The following is a 14,796-nucleotide window of genomic DNA, read 5'->3' as shown; positions in this document are numbered from 1 at the left end:
GGTATTGGCTCACTTTTGGCCGTCAAACTTCCTTTCAACGGGAAATCTGCGGGCAAACAAGAAGACACGAGCAAACAGAGGCTTTTACGTGTGATAGACGACTTCAGCTGCGACGCTGGAACGATTTGGTGGTTCTTTCTCAGGCCGATATTTCTGTTTCTGCTCCATTTCCCAAGAATGTCTGTTTCGAGTTTGGCTGCTAAATGTTTTTCATTTTTGTTTATCGTCTTCTTTTCAGTCCAATGACACTGAAGGCTTTGGCTTTTATCCAAACAGAAGAACACAAGGTTTTGTACTTTCAGCATTGAAACCTGCAGATGTCAAATAAATCGAGTATAATATAATAATAATAATAATAATAATGATAATAATAATAATAATAATAATAATAATAATAATAATAATAATAATAATAATAAACTTTATATAGCACCTTTCTTAACAAAGCTTGCTTCTCAAGAACAATAAAATACATCAAGATAAAAAACAATGCATAGTGGATAAGAACATAAGACAGCAATAACCAAGTCTAAAATAATAACAATATTCACACCACAATAAAAGCTTTTCTAAAAAGGAATGTTTTCAGTAAAGATTTAAAAGCAGTGGGGGATTTAGCTGAGCTGATCTCAGCAGGTAAAGAGTTCCAGTCACAAGCCGGGCCCTGGGAATGATCAGAAGGCCACTTCTAGGGGCTTGGTTATTTAGGGCCTTAAAAGTCAGCTATACAATTTTAAAATCAATGCGATATTGAACAGGAAGCCAGTGGAGGGACGACAGATTTGGAGTTATATGTTCAAATGTTCTTGAGGCAGTGATCAGACGAGCAGCGGCGTTTTGTACCGACTGAAGGCGGTGGAGTGATGATTGAGAAACAAAGGTGTAAAGGGCGTTACAATAATCCAGGCCAGACAGAATAAAAGCATGGACAACTTTGAGGAGATTATCAGGAGATAAAAAGGATTTGATTTTGGAAATCAACTTCAGCTGATAAAAACACGACTGGACAACTTTCTTAATTTGTTCATCAAAACAAAGGCTGGAGTCAAATAAAACATCCAACTTCCTAGCAGTTGGTTTGATGTAGTGTGATAGGGTTCCGAGATTGGCAGCTATCTGGCAAATAAAATAATTTCTGTTTTATCATTGTTTAATTTGAGAAAGTTTTGGGATGTCCAGGAATTGTATGTTGGAAAGACAGGCGGTGAGTCGGGTGAGACGGCTCTGATCGGTGGCTCTTAATGGAACATATAACTGAGTGTCGTCGACATAACACTGGTACTGTATGTTGTGTTTCTTGATGACTTGACCCAGGGGCAGCATTTAAATGGAGAATAATAATGGCCCCAAAATTGACCCTTGAGGAACACCATGGGTGAAGTGGGAGATGAAGAGTTTTTAAGGACCACATTTGACAGGTAAGAGTGTAATTAGCACTTTTCCTTTTAAACCAACCCACTTTTCAAGACGCTGTAGCAGGATGGATGGTCAACTGTATCCAGAGTCATTGCGATCCACCCTCCGAGGACCAGAAATGTTCAGAGTAAGCGTCACTGCGATCTTTGCGTGGCGGTATTTCAGCGTGGATCACAGTTTCAGAGCAACGCTCCCATCAGACTCAACACACCTCGGCCCCGCCAGCACCGAAACACCAGCAGCTTCAAGGGAGAGAGATCACGTCATGGATGGTTTGTGTCGCCTTTTTTCTCAACATTTTGACTTTATTCTTAAAAATTGTATTTCAACATTAATCTCGACATTTCGACTTTTTTCTCAACATTTCGACTTTTTTCTCGAAGTGCACAATAAAAAAAAATCTTCCCCTCAAATATTTTTTTCTCCTGTATGGCCCTAATACTCTTCCGTAGTTTGCAAGATGGAAGCTGTAAGATCCGTCAAAGTGGTGGGTGCAGTTAGAGAAAACAACCACTAGGTGTCGCATCATAAACGTTTTACACAGATAAACATTCAACCACTGAATGATAAATATGAGGCAGCAATGTTGCCAAGTAAGTCTTTTAATTTATATGATTAGTTCATTTGCCATTTTTAATACATTTATAAAGGTTTTTATTTCTTGGATTTAATTAAATTATTGCTATTAAACAAAAAAGAAAAAGCCTATCCTTAGTTCGGGAGTAAAGCTTTGTTTGTGCCTTGAAGACCTGAAGACCCTTGAAATGTAGTTCAGACTCCCAGGAGAGAGCAGCAAAAAGCTTATTAACATTACAATTGTCTGATTAAACACATCTTTTATAAAATGTCATTGTTTTCAACTATTTGAAGGCTTTGTGTGTTTTGGAAGAGTTGTGGTCTGATCAAGGTGCTACATTGCCCCTGCATCCTGGAAGGGTCCAGGTTCATTGTTGCAGTCCAGCTACTGCTGCTGACCGCCTAGCTGCGCTGAGGCTAGCCTAGCCTAGCTGAGCCAAGGCTAGGCTAGCGACAGGCGGCCACGGTATCATCTGAACGTCCCATCATCAGTTATCACGGTCAAATGTATAAGAATCGGACAAAAGGACAGATTGCGTCTGCATGAACCTAAGGTAAAGCTAGTTAGCGTCATAGGTCTACATGAGCTAACTAGCGTCACCAGGCTAATTCATCGGAGCAAATTATGTCATATTGAAAATTCCTGGAAATTAAAAAAATAGAATGTAAAATTCGATGGAAACCATTCAAACGACTTTAATTATCCATTCAAACAGAACATGAAGGAAAACAGGCGGAGTCACACTGAGTTGCTAAAATAATAACTTCACTTTAAAAATACAAAAGAAAAAGATAGAACATTAAAATAGTTAAATTTTGCAGAGACACATGATTCTATTGATATCTGTTGAACACAAGTGTTGTTTAGAGAGAGACCAGCTGAACCCAGACTGGGAGACCCATTGACTTCCTGTTGAGAGATCAGCTCCATTCTCGCCATCAACCAGACGCCGTCGTTGAGATTTCCAGCACTCCGTTGCTGGCAAGACGTAAACTGATATCGGATGGCAGCCCTTGTCTCACAAGTTCCTCTTTTAGCTGGAAAGACAAACAGGAGAAGCAGATGAGACGACATGTCGATAGATCAGAGACTGTTATTGTTAGCGTCGCGGTAAAAGACGATACCGACCAGTTGTACGATGGTATCCATGTTGTCCAGGGATATGGTGGTGGAGATCCTCGCTCTGAGGCCGATAACAACTGGAAAAACAATGGATCAACATTATGATGGATATGATATGGATATCCAAGTGTTAGCTGCAACCCCAGCCCCGGCTTACATATACGTATAAGTATTAACACCCATAAGTAGAATAAACAATGTGAAACATCTACTTTTGCTACGCTTATACGTACTTGATGTTGCGTTGTTAGCTGTAGTTGGTGATAGAGTTGTAGGTTCTGTAGTCGTAGTCGTAGTGGTTGTAGTTGGAGCCAAAGTGGAGGTGGTTGGAGCCACAGTGGAGGTAGTTGGAGCCACAGTGGAGGTGGTGGTTGGAGCTACAGTGGTGTTGAATGGAGCCAAAGTGGAGGTGGTTGGAGCCAAAGTGGAGGTGGTTGGAGCTAAAGTGGTGGTGGTGTTTGGAGCTACAGTGGCGTTAAATGGAGCCACAGTGGTGGTGGTTGGAGCTACAGTGGTGTTGAATGGAGCCAAAGTGGAGGCGGTTGGAGCTAAAGTGGTGGTGGTGTTTTGAGCTACAGTGGCGTTGAATGGAGCCGCAGTGGTGATGGTTGCAACTGTAGCCAAAGTGGAGGTGGTTGGAGCTAAAGTGGTGGTGGTGTTTTGAGCTACAGTGGCGTTGAATGGAGCCGCAGTGGTGATGGTTGCAACTGTAGCCAAAGTGGAGGTGGTTGGAGCTAAAGTGGTGGTGGTGTTTTGAGCTACAGTGGAGTTGAATGGAGCCGCAGTGGTGATGGTTGCAACTGTAGCCAAAGTGGAGGTGGTTGGAGCTAAAGTGGTGGTGGTGTTTTGAGCTACAGTGGAGTTGAATGGAGCCACAGTGGTGATGGTTGCAACTGTAGCCAAAGTGGAGGTGGTTGGAGCTAAAGTGGTGGTGGTGTTTTGAGCTACAGTGGAGTTGAATGGAGCCACAGTGGAGGTGGTTGGAGCTACAGTGGCATTGAATGGAGCCAAAGTGGAGGCGGTTGGAGCTAAAGTGGTGGTGGTGTTTTGAGCTACAGTGGAGTTGAATGGAGCCACAGTGGAGGTGGTTGGAGCCAAAGTGGTGGTGATTGTGGCGGTGGTAGTATTTGGCACAGTAGTAGTAGTGGTTGTAGGTTGTGTAGTTGTAGTCGCCGTTGAGCCTGTGAACAAACACAGCCATGAGCAACAGAACTTAGCGGAACCTGCCGATGAATCACGTGAAGAAGAACAGGAAAGAAGTGAACCTACTGTCTCCGACGGTCACCGCCACACACCGAAGCTCAGAGTGGTACAGGGTGTTGCTGAGACTGTGGGAGTCACACAGCATCTCATTAATGACCCTCAACACATTTCACATTGGTGTGACGTTCATGAAACACGATACCGACTTGGCCTGGATGACGAAACAGAGGGCATGGCTTCCTCCACTGTCGCGGGCAGTGGGCGTCCATCTCAGGGTGAAGTTCCCTCCACCCGAACTATTCTGGAGGACGTTGTACGGCCCGCTGAACAGCAGCCCGGAGATCCTTTGAGAAGCAGGAAATCAAGAGGTTTGTCATGTTGCATGTCAAGAATGTCCCCACAGATTAAAAGCTGATACCTGAGGTGAGGGTTTTTTTTAATTTTGACGCTTTGTTTCCTTCATGGCTTTTTTTTAAAAGCTCCTTCCTCACAAAGGTTATGTGTTAGTCACATGCTAATAAATGACATCGTTACCGTATTTTCACGACCATAAGGCGCATATAAATGCCTTATATTTTTTTCAAAATGTGCGGTGCGCCCAATAGCGCAATGCGCCCAATGTGTGTTGTCGGGGGCTCTCACTAAGGCTCCCTCGCGGGAGCGCTTTGAAAAACACCGGAGGAACGGTGGGCTCCGTCGTTTACTGTGCTTGGCTGCCACGCTAATGGACAGAAACTGTGGTGATTTTTAAGAGAAAGACTTTGCCTAAAGAGACGTTTCCAGCAGGAGTCATTATTAAGGCAAATGAAAAGGGCTGGATGGATGAAGAGATGATGAAAGAGTGGCTGAGGCAGGTGTATGTAAGGTGACCCGGTGTTTTTTTCCACGCATCACCATCGCTGTTGATCTGTGACTCAATGCGTGCTGATTTCACAGCCAATGTGAAAAAAGAAGCGAAACAAATGAACGCTGTGCTTGCTGTTATTCCGGGAGGTCTGACAAAGGAACTCCAACCGCTGGACATCGGTGTGAACGGCCGTTCAAAGTGAGACTGCGAGTGGCGTGGGAGCGATGGATGACCGATGGAGACCACAGTTTCACAAAGAGTGGAAGGCAGCGTCGGGCAAGTTACGCCACAGTTTGCGGATGGATTGTTGATGCGTGGGCTAACGTGTCTGCTGGCACTGTTGTTCGAGCTTTCGCAAAAGCCGGCATCATTTCCGAGGGGCCGCACGGCACGGAAAGTGACTCTGACAGCAAAGAAAGTGGAACTGTTGTCAGGACTCATTCGCAGCCCGATCGCGCTGAGTCCAGGAGAACTGCTCAGCGTGGCCAGAGAACTGCGCGCCCGGCTCGTGCAGACGCGCTGAGCAGTTCTCGATTCACGATTGGGCTGCGGATGAAGCCCGATGGGCTGAGTCCTGACAACTTTGGCACATTTGATTTAGCGTAGCTGTTTAATTCAGAAACGGAGGATGAGGACTTCGATGGGTTTGATTAATGACGCTTGTTTTAATTTTTGATTATTCATTGGTGATTTAAAAAATTTTAGTACTTTGTAATAAAGACTTAAATAAAGCACAATCAAACTCAGTTTTTTTTTAGAATCTCTGCAACGACAAATGTATTTACCTGTTACAGGTGATATTACACAACACATGTAAAATTAAGTAACATATGCCCTAGCCAGATACATTATATACAGAAATCCATTAGAAATTATAATTATAATTAGATTATTAGAAATCCATTCTATAACATCTCACCATTTATTTTACTACGATTGTTTTTATTTTTTATTTTTTAGAGAGATTTTTGAAGAGTAATGTTTTGAACGACATTCCAAACTGCTCATTTTGGCACATTATGGTATATTTAGACACACGTGTCCCTGAGGTTTTCCAGTTACAAAACTATAAAAACACAGTTTTATTTAGTATATATGTGATTAAACTTCAGTAGATGATCTTTCGCCCCCAGTGGAGCATTTGGGGTTTTTGTACAAGGCCATATCTCAGGAATGGCTTGATGAATTAGAGCGGGACGGGGAATAGGTTCCTGACTTTATCACATAAAATCTAATCTCGTCTAATCAGAAGTCGTTCCTCATACCAGTGTCATTGACTTTTGTTTTTACTTGCACTTACACAGAATTAGTTGCCACTGCTCTGATGGGAATCTCCAGTTCCTGGCTGATGCTGGCGGTCAGCTGAGCTCGGTTAGCTGGGGTCGGAGACAGAAACTTGGGCAAATATTCTCCGTCTGTGCAAGATGGCACTGCAGGTTCCACTGCAACGATGCAGAAAGGAAACAGTGTTGGGATCAACTTCATTCTACGACACGCTGCACCTCTTTAGAGCAAAGCCTTGCAGCTCTTCTGGAAATGAATCCAATCCTTTGTCCAACCGGCCCACTGCTATCTAAACCAACTAGGCAGCCTGAATAGCGCGGGCTCAGCCTCCCCAGGGAAAAGAGATCAAGAAAACCTATTGGATGGTACCTCTCAAAACAAACTGGAAGGGTATCTTGCTGATGGCGTCGCTGGTCGTTCTTGCCACCTGCGAACCGTTGGTTTGAGTCAGCGTGATGTTCTGGCTGGGAAAGTCCTCCAGGACTAGCAGGACTGCGTACGCACCCTCGTCACTGCTGTTGGTGGCGCTGAACGACAGGGTGCAGTTCTAGGAAACAACGGTCAAAATAAACATACCTTTATCCGCCTGACAATGAACAGATCTTCAGACTGACGTAAAACCTACGACTGATCTGACAGTTGAGAATGTAACAAATTATGGTTGAAATAAGATTGCTGAGTTTTTTTCTCTTTTTTAATTGCCTTTCTGTAGAAGAAGAGAGGAAAAAAAGTACAACAGAAACATGTCCAAGTAAAAAAAAGTGTCTTTATTTAAAGCTTACATTTTAAAAATAAAAATTACATTGTTAAAATTAAGTTTTAATATTTTGAATTAAATTTCAAGAGAAAAGTAGAGTGTGTCCGGTTACTCCGGTTTCCTCCCACAGTCCAAAACCATGTGTGCTAGGTTAACGGATGATTCGAAATTGCCCGTAGGTGAGTGTTCACAGTTGTCTGTATATGTATATGTATATGTATATGTACATGTGGCCCTGCATTAGACTGCCGACCGGTCCAGGTGGACACCTGCCTCTCACCTATAATGAGCTGGGATAGGTAGACCCTGTGACCCTGCAAAGTATAAAATTGGTATAGAAAATGGATGGATTGATGAAATAATTTAAATTAAATTAAATTAAATAATTCGAATTCTAAATTTTAAATCAATTTTTATTCTCAACACAACTTTTCATTTTTATCGTTATTTTACTTAAAGGTGGTTGAAGTTGAAAAAGATTTAATATTGAAACTAAGAAATTAGAGGTTAATTTAATAGATATATTGAAGTAAATTGTCTGTTTATTTATATATAATTAATATATATATATACTGTATATATATATATATATATATATATATATATATATATATATATATATATATATATATATATATATATATATATATATATATATATATATATATATATATATGCTATATATATATGCTGGCCTGCGGTCCCCACCCCTGGTCATCCCGTTGCTGCTTCCACCTGCCTGCTGTGCTGCTGCCGTCCCTGACCCACCAGTCTGGCCCTCGGCAGGAGGGTCCCCCCTTATGAGCCTGGTCCTGCTCAAGGTTTCTTCCCTCCTAAAGGGGAGTTTTTCCTTGCCACTGTTTGGCTTAAGGTTTTTCTCCCACTTGGGGAGTTTTTACCTGCCATTGTTTATGTACCGTATTTTCGCGACCATAAGGCGCACATTTTTTTTTATTTATTTTTTTTAAATGTGCCGGGCGCCTTAAGAAACGGTGCGCCGTGTCTATTACCTGAATTACGGTAATGTGAGGCCGGCCACCATGAGAACGGTAAAGGGAGAAGGGGGCGGGTGAAGCCCCCGTGAGTTGCGACGTGAATGAGACTCCACTGAGCTGTTTAATGCGTAAACAGATGATAAAGACTTTTAAGGATTTGCTTGATGTGTAAAGTGAAATAAAATACAATCAAACTAAGTTTTGCTCCGCTCTATTTAAATAAGCACACGTTAAAGGTTAAAGCCTCGTGATGCGCGCTGCTGCAGCCGACTTCCTGGTTCCCAAAGCGGTCTGATGACCTGGTTCCCGGCAGCTTTGCGAGCAGAGATTTCTGGGGTCTGTCTCAGGTCAGATCAGCTTCACACTCCGAGATTTGCAGCCAAATCTGTCGGTTACAAACCCGGTACCGGATCCCGACATGCGCGGGTGTGTATTCGCAGCGCGACACACACAGATTCTCATGTATGTGGTGCTGGACTGGCGCAGCTGATGGACAGAAACCTATGGGGATTTTTAAAAGAAAAACTTTGCATAAGACGTTTCCAGCCGGAGTCATTATAAGGACGAATGAAAAGGGGGGGCTGGATGAAGGGATGATGATCAAGAAGCTGATTCCAGGTCTGGAAATTCGGACTGGCGCAGCTGAATCAGCGGAGCTCGTGTCGGATACAAACCCCGGTACCGGCTCCCCGACAGCGCGTGTGTGAGCGGGTCCAGCGCGGCGGAGCGGAGGAGGACCAGCGCGGCGGTCCCGGGACGCGGAACCCGGGACCGCCGCGGGACCAGCGCGGGGTGGGGAGGGCGGACCGGGACCGGGACCCGGTCCAGTGCGAGGGAGCAGACGGGGAGCGGACCCGGTCCAGCGCGGGGGGGGACGGAGCGGAGCGGAGCGGGACCGGGGACCCGGGACCGCCGCGGTCGGGATCCGCAGCACAACGGGGTATGAAAAGTTTATTTAGTCTTGTGCTTGGCTGCCACGCTGATGGACAGAAACTGCCGGCTATGGTGATTTTTAAAATAAAGGCGTTGCCTAAACAGACTTTTCCAGCCAGAGTGAAATGAAAAGGGCTGGATGGATGAGGAGATGATCGGGTGGCTGAGACAGGTTTATGTGCAGCGCCCCGGTGTTTTTTTTTAATTCTTTAATGCAGAAACAGAATATGAACCTTTGAAGGGTTTGATTGATGTGAAAAGTGAAATAAAATATCAAACTAAGACCCCGTCCACACGTAGCCGGATATCTGCGGATATCTGCTAAACCGGAGATATTTTCCTACGTTTTGACCTGTCATCCACACGAAAACGCAAATAAACGAAGGTTTAAAAAAACTCCGGGCAAAGTGAAGATTTTTGAAAACTCTGTTTATGTAGATACGTGTAGACACACACAACCGGAGTTTTGCGTTTTCGAACGTCACATTATGCGCCAAAACAACAACAAATCTGTTCTCACGTGCGACTTTTGTTTACTATAGAAATACAGATGATCCAGCATCTGTTCTCCAAGCTATTTATTAAATAAATGGTCTCTGCTCTTGACCGGCCGCTTACTGCGTTACACCGACACAGAGGGCTCCGCGGAGCCGCGGAGGTTCAGCCCCGCCGAGCCCCCCGGAGCCCCGGAGTGGCGGAGCCCGCGGAGCTTCCCCGGGAGCCGCAGATTATCTACAGATTAGAATGCTTATGAATGTGGTCGAAAACGCACATCTTCGGTTACGTGTGGAAGGGTTTTTTTTTAAAAACGATGTAATGTGGATGCAAATTTTTTTATAAACGGAGGGGGGAAATATTCGTTTTTAAAAATACCCGGCTACGTGTGGACGGGGTCTAAGTTTTGCTTCCGCTCTGTGTTTAGCGCGTGTGTGTTCTGCAGCGCGTGTGTGTGCAGCTCCGTCTACAGAGACGGCGCCTTTTGGGTCGGTGCGCCGTATGTGTGTTTTAAAACCCAAAATGACACACAAAACTGAGGGTGCGCCTTTCCACACAGTGCCCCATATGGTCGCGAAAATACGGTAATAACTGCTCGGGGGTCATGTTCTGGGTATGGGTCTCTGGAAAGCGTCTAGAGACAACTTTTGTTGTATATATATATATATATTGTTGTATATATATATATATATATATATATATATATATATATATATATATATATATATATATATATATATGTATACACATATATATAATTTTTATGATTTCATTTTTTTTTTATATTTATGATACAAAAAAGAAGGTTTAGACATAAAAGACGAGGTAGTCGTGTTTCAGGAATGAAGGAGGAGACCCGATACTCTCAGCAGCTTGAACATTTCTCAGTGCTCCTAAAAGTGCTAAACATTTGGGGATTTGGACGTCTACGGTGAGAAATACTCACCGGTGAGACGTTGAGGACAGATGCCGGGGTGCAGGGGTTACACTCTGCACTTGTGCTTCCATATCTGCAACGAACCTCGTCTCCATCCGGGTCAAACGCCAACAGGTTGAAATCTCTCTGACAGTTTGAAGGAACTCTGAGAAAAGAAAACAAAGGGCTTGTTAAACCGCCACCGTTACTGGAACACAGACATGAATAAGTCTGAATCACTTTAGGTAAAACCCATTTTGAGTGACAGACGAGGATAACGTAAGTAAGCTGACCAACTTGTTCCTCTTGTTTCACCTGAAAAAGTCTCCAGTTACACCTTTTGTAGACTAAGATTAAGGCCCCGTTTACACGTAGCAAAAACTGTGGTGTTTTCATGCGTTTTGGCCGTTCGTTTACACGAAAACGAAGCTCAAAGTCACCAAAAACGATCAGTTCTGAAAACTCTGGCCAAAGTGGAGATTGGCAAAAACTGACATTTAGGCTTCAGAACGTCATTATGCGACTTGCGACAGAAACGTCACCAGCGTCATGTGTGCGACCTGTGTTTACAATTTGTTTGGCCACCGTCAATATTTTCTTGTATTTTACCTGTTTTATATTCTAAAGTCACACCGCAACAAGGCCTCTTTCACACGTTCAGCAAAACATACACTTGTCAAATTGTCCATCCTGCCCATATTTGATTATGGTGACACCATCTACAGGATGGCATCTCAATCCAAACCTCAAGAAACTGGATACTCTTCACCACTCCGCTTCCTTCACCACTCATCACTGGGACTTATATAACCTGGTAGACTGGACATCATTCCATACCAGACGGCTCCGTCACTGGCTCCTGCTCATCTACAAAACCATACTAGTAACACCTCTCTACCTCTCTTCCCTTTTACACCTGTCAGACTCTGCCCTCAATCTGAGGTCCAGTAATTTCATTAATAATTTCCGTACAGTCTTTGGTCGCAGCGCCTTCCGGTTTGCTGCAGCTAATGACTGGAACACAGTACAAAACACTCTCAAACTCTCTGCCCTCATATCAGTCCGTCTTCAAACAAAATCTGCAACAAATTACAGTTGACTCTTGCACCTGTTGATCAGGCCGACTTGCCACATCCCATTGTTTTAATGTTTTTCAATGTTATTGTATTCATATTTATTGTACATATTTATTGTATTGTTATTATTCAATTTTATATAACGTTGTTTTTTTATTTTTAGCACTCCCCTTCCCCTCTCCCCTCAAAGTGCTTACGCTCTTTGTTCAGACAAGGCAAGGCAAGTTTATTTGTATAGCACAATTCAACACAAGGTAATTCAAAGTGCTTTAGATCAACGGCAAGTCACAATTAAACAGTAAATAACAAATAAAATGAAATACAATTATAAGAAAAGAGGGTTAATAATAAAAAAGCACAAGTTGTTAAAAAGTAAGGGCAGTAGCAGGTACACACCTCATTCTTACAATGGCAAGAATTACGTTTCTATACGGTCAAAACGTACAAAGACCGGGTCAAATACAGTATGACAAAGTCATCTGTAACAATTCGTACAGTGAATTAAACCAATTTGACAATTCTATGCCACAATGCCTGTTTCCAGGTCTTATTTCACACAACTGACGAGAATAACGTTTCTATACGGTCAAAACGTACAAAGACCGGGTCAAATACAGTATTACAAAAGTAATCTGTGGCGATTTTCAGGCTGCATTTGTAAATAAGAATTTGATGTTAAATTGCTTGCCTGGGTAAATAAAGGTAAAATAAAAAAAAAAAATTCCTTTAAGTGAGAATGAAAAATAAAAAACTTGAATAAATAAATACAACCCTCCCCCACGGTAGAAACGGTGACCGAACCTACCGGATGGCCGGCATGATGGTGGTCTGTGGGGAGGAGTTGGCTTTGCCGGTGTCGGACCGGTTCCTCAGTTCAACCTCGGTCTCGGCTCGCAAGAGTTGGATGTTGTTTACAAGGCTACTTATCCAGTTGCCAGTGCTCAACCTGCGGAGGAAGGTAATTGGAGGGTTTCAGGTGGGACACAGACATGATGACCTCTAACCCCCCCAGAGACGATGATGGAGGCGCACTCACGTTTGTGTAAATGGGGCGTTTGTGGGAACCAGGTTGGTGATGATGCCCTCGAGCTGGCACCAGTTTTCACTCGTCTCATACTCAAAGAGGTTCTCAACGAGGGTTTCAGTCCCACAGTTTCCACTGCAAACCCACGCAGGATTGGAGCACGAGTGTGAACTCAGCTTATAGCGAGAGATCACCTGCACATGAATGTTAAAAGTGTTAAAGTACGGAAGAGTATTAGGGCCAGGAAGGAGAAAAATAAAAATAATATTTTAAGATTTTATTTTCATTATGCACTTCGAGAAAAAAGTCAAAATGTCGAGAAAAAGTAGAAATGTCGAGATTAATGTTGAAGTAGAATTTTGAGAAAAAAGTCGAAATGTTTGCGTATTTGATGACGATATTGATTTGAAACACATATCACACATATGTTGTTGCATAACTTCAGAAACGTACCCTTAACGTTACACTCCAAGGATGTAACTAAGTTAGTAACGGCTGCTCCGTTTATAGCTGTCAGTCGCTCTCCTAACTGGATTTGATGGGCCAGAGGAGACAATTCGACTTTATTCACGAAATTTCGACTTTATTTTTGAAATTGTATTTCAAAATTAATCTCGAGATTTCAACTTTTTTCCCGAAATTGTATTTCAACAACTTTTTTCTCGACATTTTGACTTTTTTCTAGAAGTGCACAATTAAAAAAAAAAATCTTCCCCTCTCAAATATTTTTTCTCCTGCATGGCCCTAATACTCTTCCATAGTTAAAGACATTTGAATTGTAAAAGCGAGATAAAGGGAAGTACCAGGGGTCTTAACGTACCGTTAGGGATCCGTTTGCGTGAGTCTCCTGGGGGTAGTAGGTCATCACCGTCCCGTACAGGTGAGTTGCCCGAGTGCCGTTGAGCAGCAGCAGGAGCAGCACGGGGAGCCACATGATGGATGCCCGAGCGTCTCTACTCAGAAGGCTGGCAATCAGAGGTGAAACTGACCTTTATACTGCTGGAGTTGTCTGACTGGTGCTTTCAGACGTGCGACCAGGAATGTTTCAGGTATGAGGAAATGTTTCATGGCCGTCAGATTATGATCAGACATGAATACAGGAGCAGGTTTTCATTACTGGAACCCAGATGTCCTGAACTGTAAATGCTGTTGATCACTTCTCTAAAACAAGAAAAAGGAGCAACGGGAATCACACACACTTATCCAAATGCACTAATAAGACGGTATAAGTCAGCAATTAAATAGATAAACAGCTGTTTAACAAGCACTTCACTCCACAAACGTGACAGTACACAGAAAACCTCCCCGTTCTGATTGCAACTGGTTGTTATTTTAACACTATTTGGATTAAAAGAGTACATTTCAACAAGTGTATATCAGCGTTAGATAACCATTTTAAAAGTGTTAAAATAACACTCTAAACAGTGGACACACATACACACTTCTTGAGTGTTGAACTTAACACCCTCAGGGTTTAACATCCACCAGGAAAAAGAGTCCCCGAGGACAGAAACCACCGGGACTTTTATTAATCTAATCCCTTATCTGAGGCCATAAGAAGGTCATTCGTAACTCGAACCAGTGCTGTCTCTGTGCTATGATGCATTCTAAACCCTGACTGAAAGACTTCAAACAGATCATTTCTATACAAGTAGTCACATAACTGGCTTGAAACTGCCTTTTCCAGAATTTTAGACACAAATGGAAGGTTGGAAATTGGCCTATAATTAGCTAAGGTGTCTGGGTCAAGAGAAGGTTTTTTAAGTAAAGGTTTAATTACTGCCACTTTGAAAACCTGTGGTACATATCCTAAGCTTAGGGATAGGTTGATTTGGTCCAGTATTGTCGTATCAATAAGAGAAAATGTTTTTTTGAATAGTCGAGTCGGGATGGGGTCTGACATACATGTGGTTGACTTAGCTCTATTGACGAGTGAGTTCAGCTCAGGGAGGTCTATAGCAGTGTTTTTCAACCTTTTTTGAGCCAAGGCACGTTTCTTTCATTGAAAAAATCCTGCGGCACACCACCAGCTGAAAACATGAAAAAAAAGCTTATATTAACAATATAAGTGTTATATTATTAATATAAGCTTTTTGTTTAACATTGAAGAATGACGTTATATTATTGTAGCAGGTCTCGCTGCTACAGGGT

At 42.8% G+C, this 14,796-nt stretch overlaps 1 protein-coding gene across 3 annotated transcripts; it reads right to left on the bottom strand.

The window, feature by feature from the left end:
- Positions 1–2,672: 2,672 nt before the first annotated feature.
- On the bottom strand, positions 2,673–13,602 carry LOC133420714 (mucin-5AC-like). Of its 3 annotated transcripts, none has more exons than XM_061710484.1 (12): positions 13,466–13,602; positions 12,658–12,839; positions 12,427–12,567; positions 10,576–10,711; positions 6,819–6,996; positions 6,466–6,607; positions 4,525–4,662; positions 4,385–4,443; positions 4,092–4,296; positions 3,349–4,049; positions 3,122–3,192; positions 2,673–3,030 (listed from the first exon to the last, which is right to left on the bottom strand). In XM_061710484.1, exons 1-12 carry the CDS (start codon positions 13,577–13,579, stop codon positions 2,932–2,934), a joined length of 2,166 nt encoding a protein of 721 aa, XP_061566468.1. In that variant the 5' UTR covers positions 13,580–13,602; the 3' UTR covers positions 2,673–2,931. The 3 variants fall into 3 exon arrangements, with proteins under 3 accessions (XP_061566468.1, XP_061566470.1, XP_061566467.1); XM_061710486.1 differs by having other exon boundaries at positions 3,349–3,956; XM_061710483.1 differs by having other exon boundaries at positions 3,349–4,296.
- Positions 13,603–14,796: the final 1,194 nt, after the last annotated feature.

The sequence above is a fragment of the Cololabis saira genome, chromosome 20 (assembly GCF_033807715.1).
Source record: "Cololabis saira isolate AMF1-May2022 chromosome 20, fColSai1.1, whole genome shotgun sequence".
NCBI classification, from domain to species: Eukaryota; Metazoa; Chordata; class Actinopteri; order Beloniformes; family Belonidae; genus Cololabis; species Cololabis saira.
The sequence above is the reverse complement of the archived record's forward strand: the minus strand, read 5'-3'. Positions and strand labels throughout refer to the sequence as shown.

Coding starts and splice junctions, on each gene's coding strand:
- LOC133420714 (XM_061710483.1), bottom strand. CDS start 13,579: ATGTGGCTCCCCGTGCTGCTCCTGCTGCTGCTCAACGGCACTCGGGCA. Junction 12,840..13,465: donor ACGCAAACGGATCCCTAACG/GTACGTTAAGAC, acceptor ATTCATGTGCAG/GTGATCTCTCGCTATAAGCT. Junction 6,608..6,818: donor CTTCCAGTTTGTTTTGAGAG/GTACCATCCAAT, acceptor GCATCGTTGCAG/TGGAACCTGCAGTGCCATCT.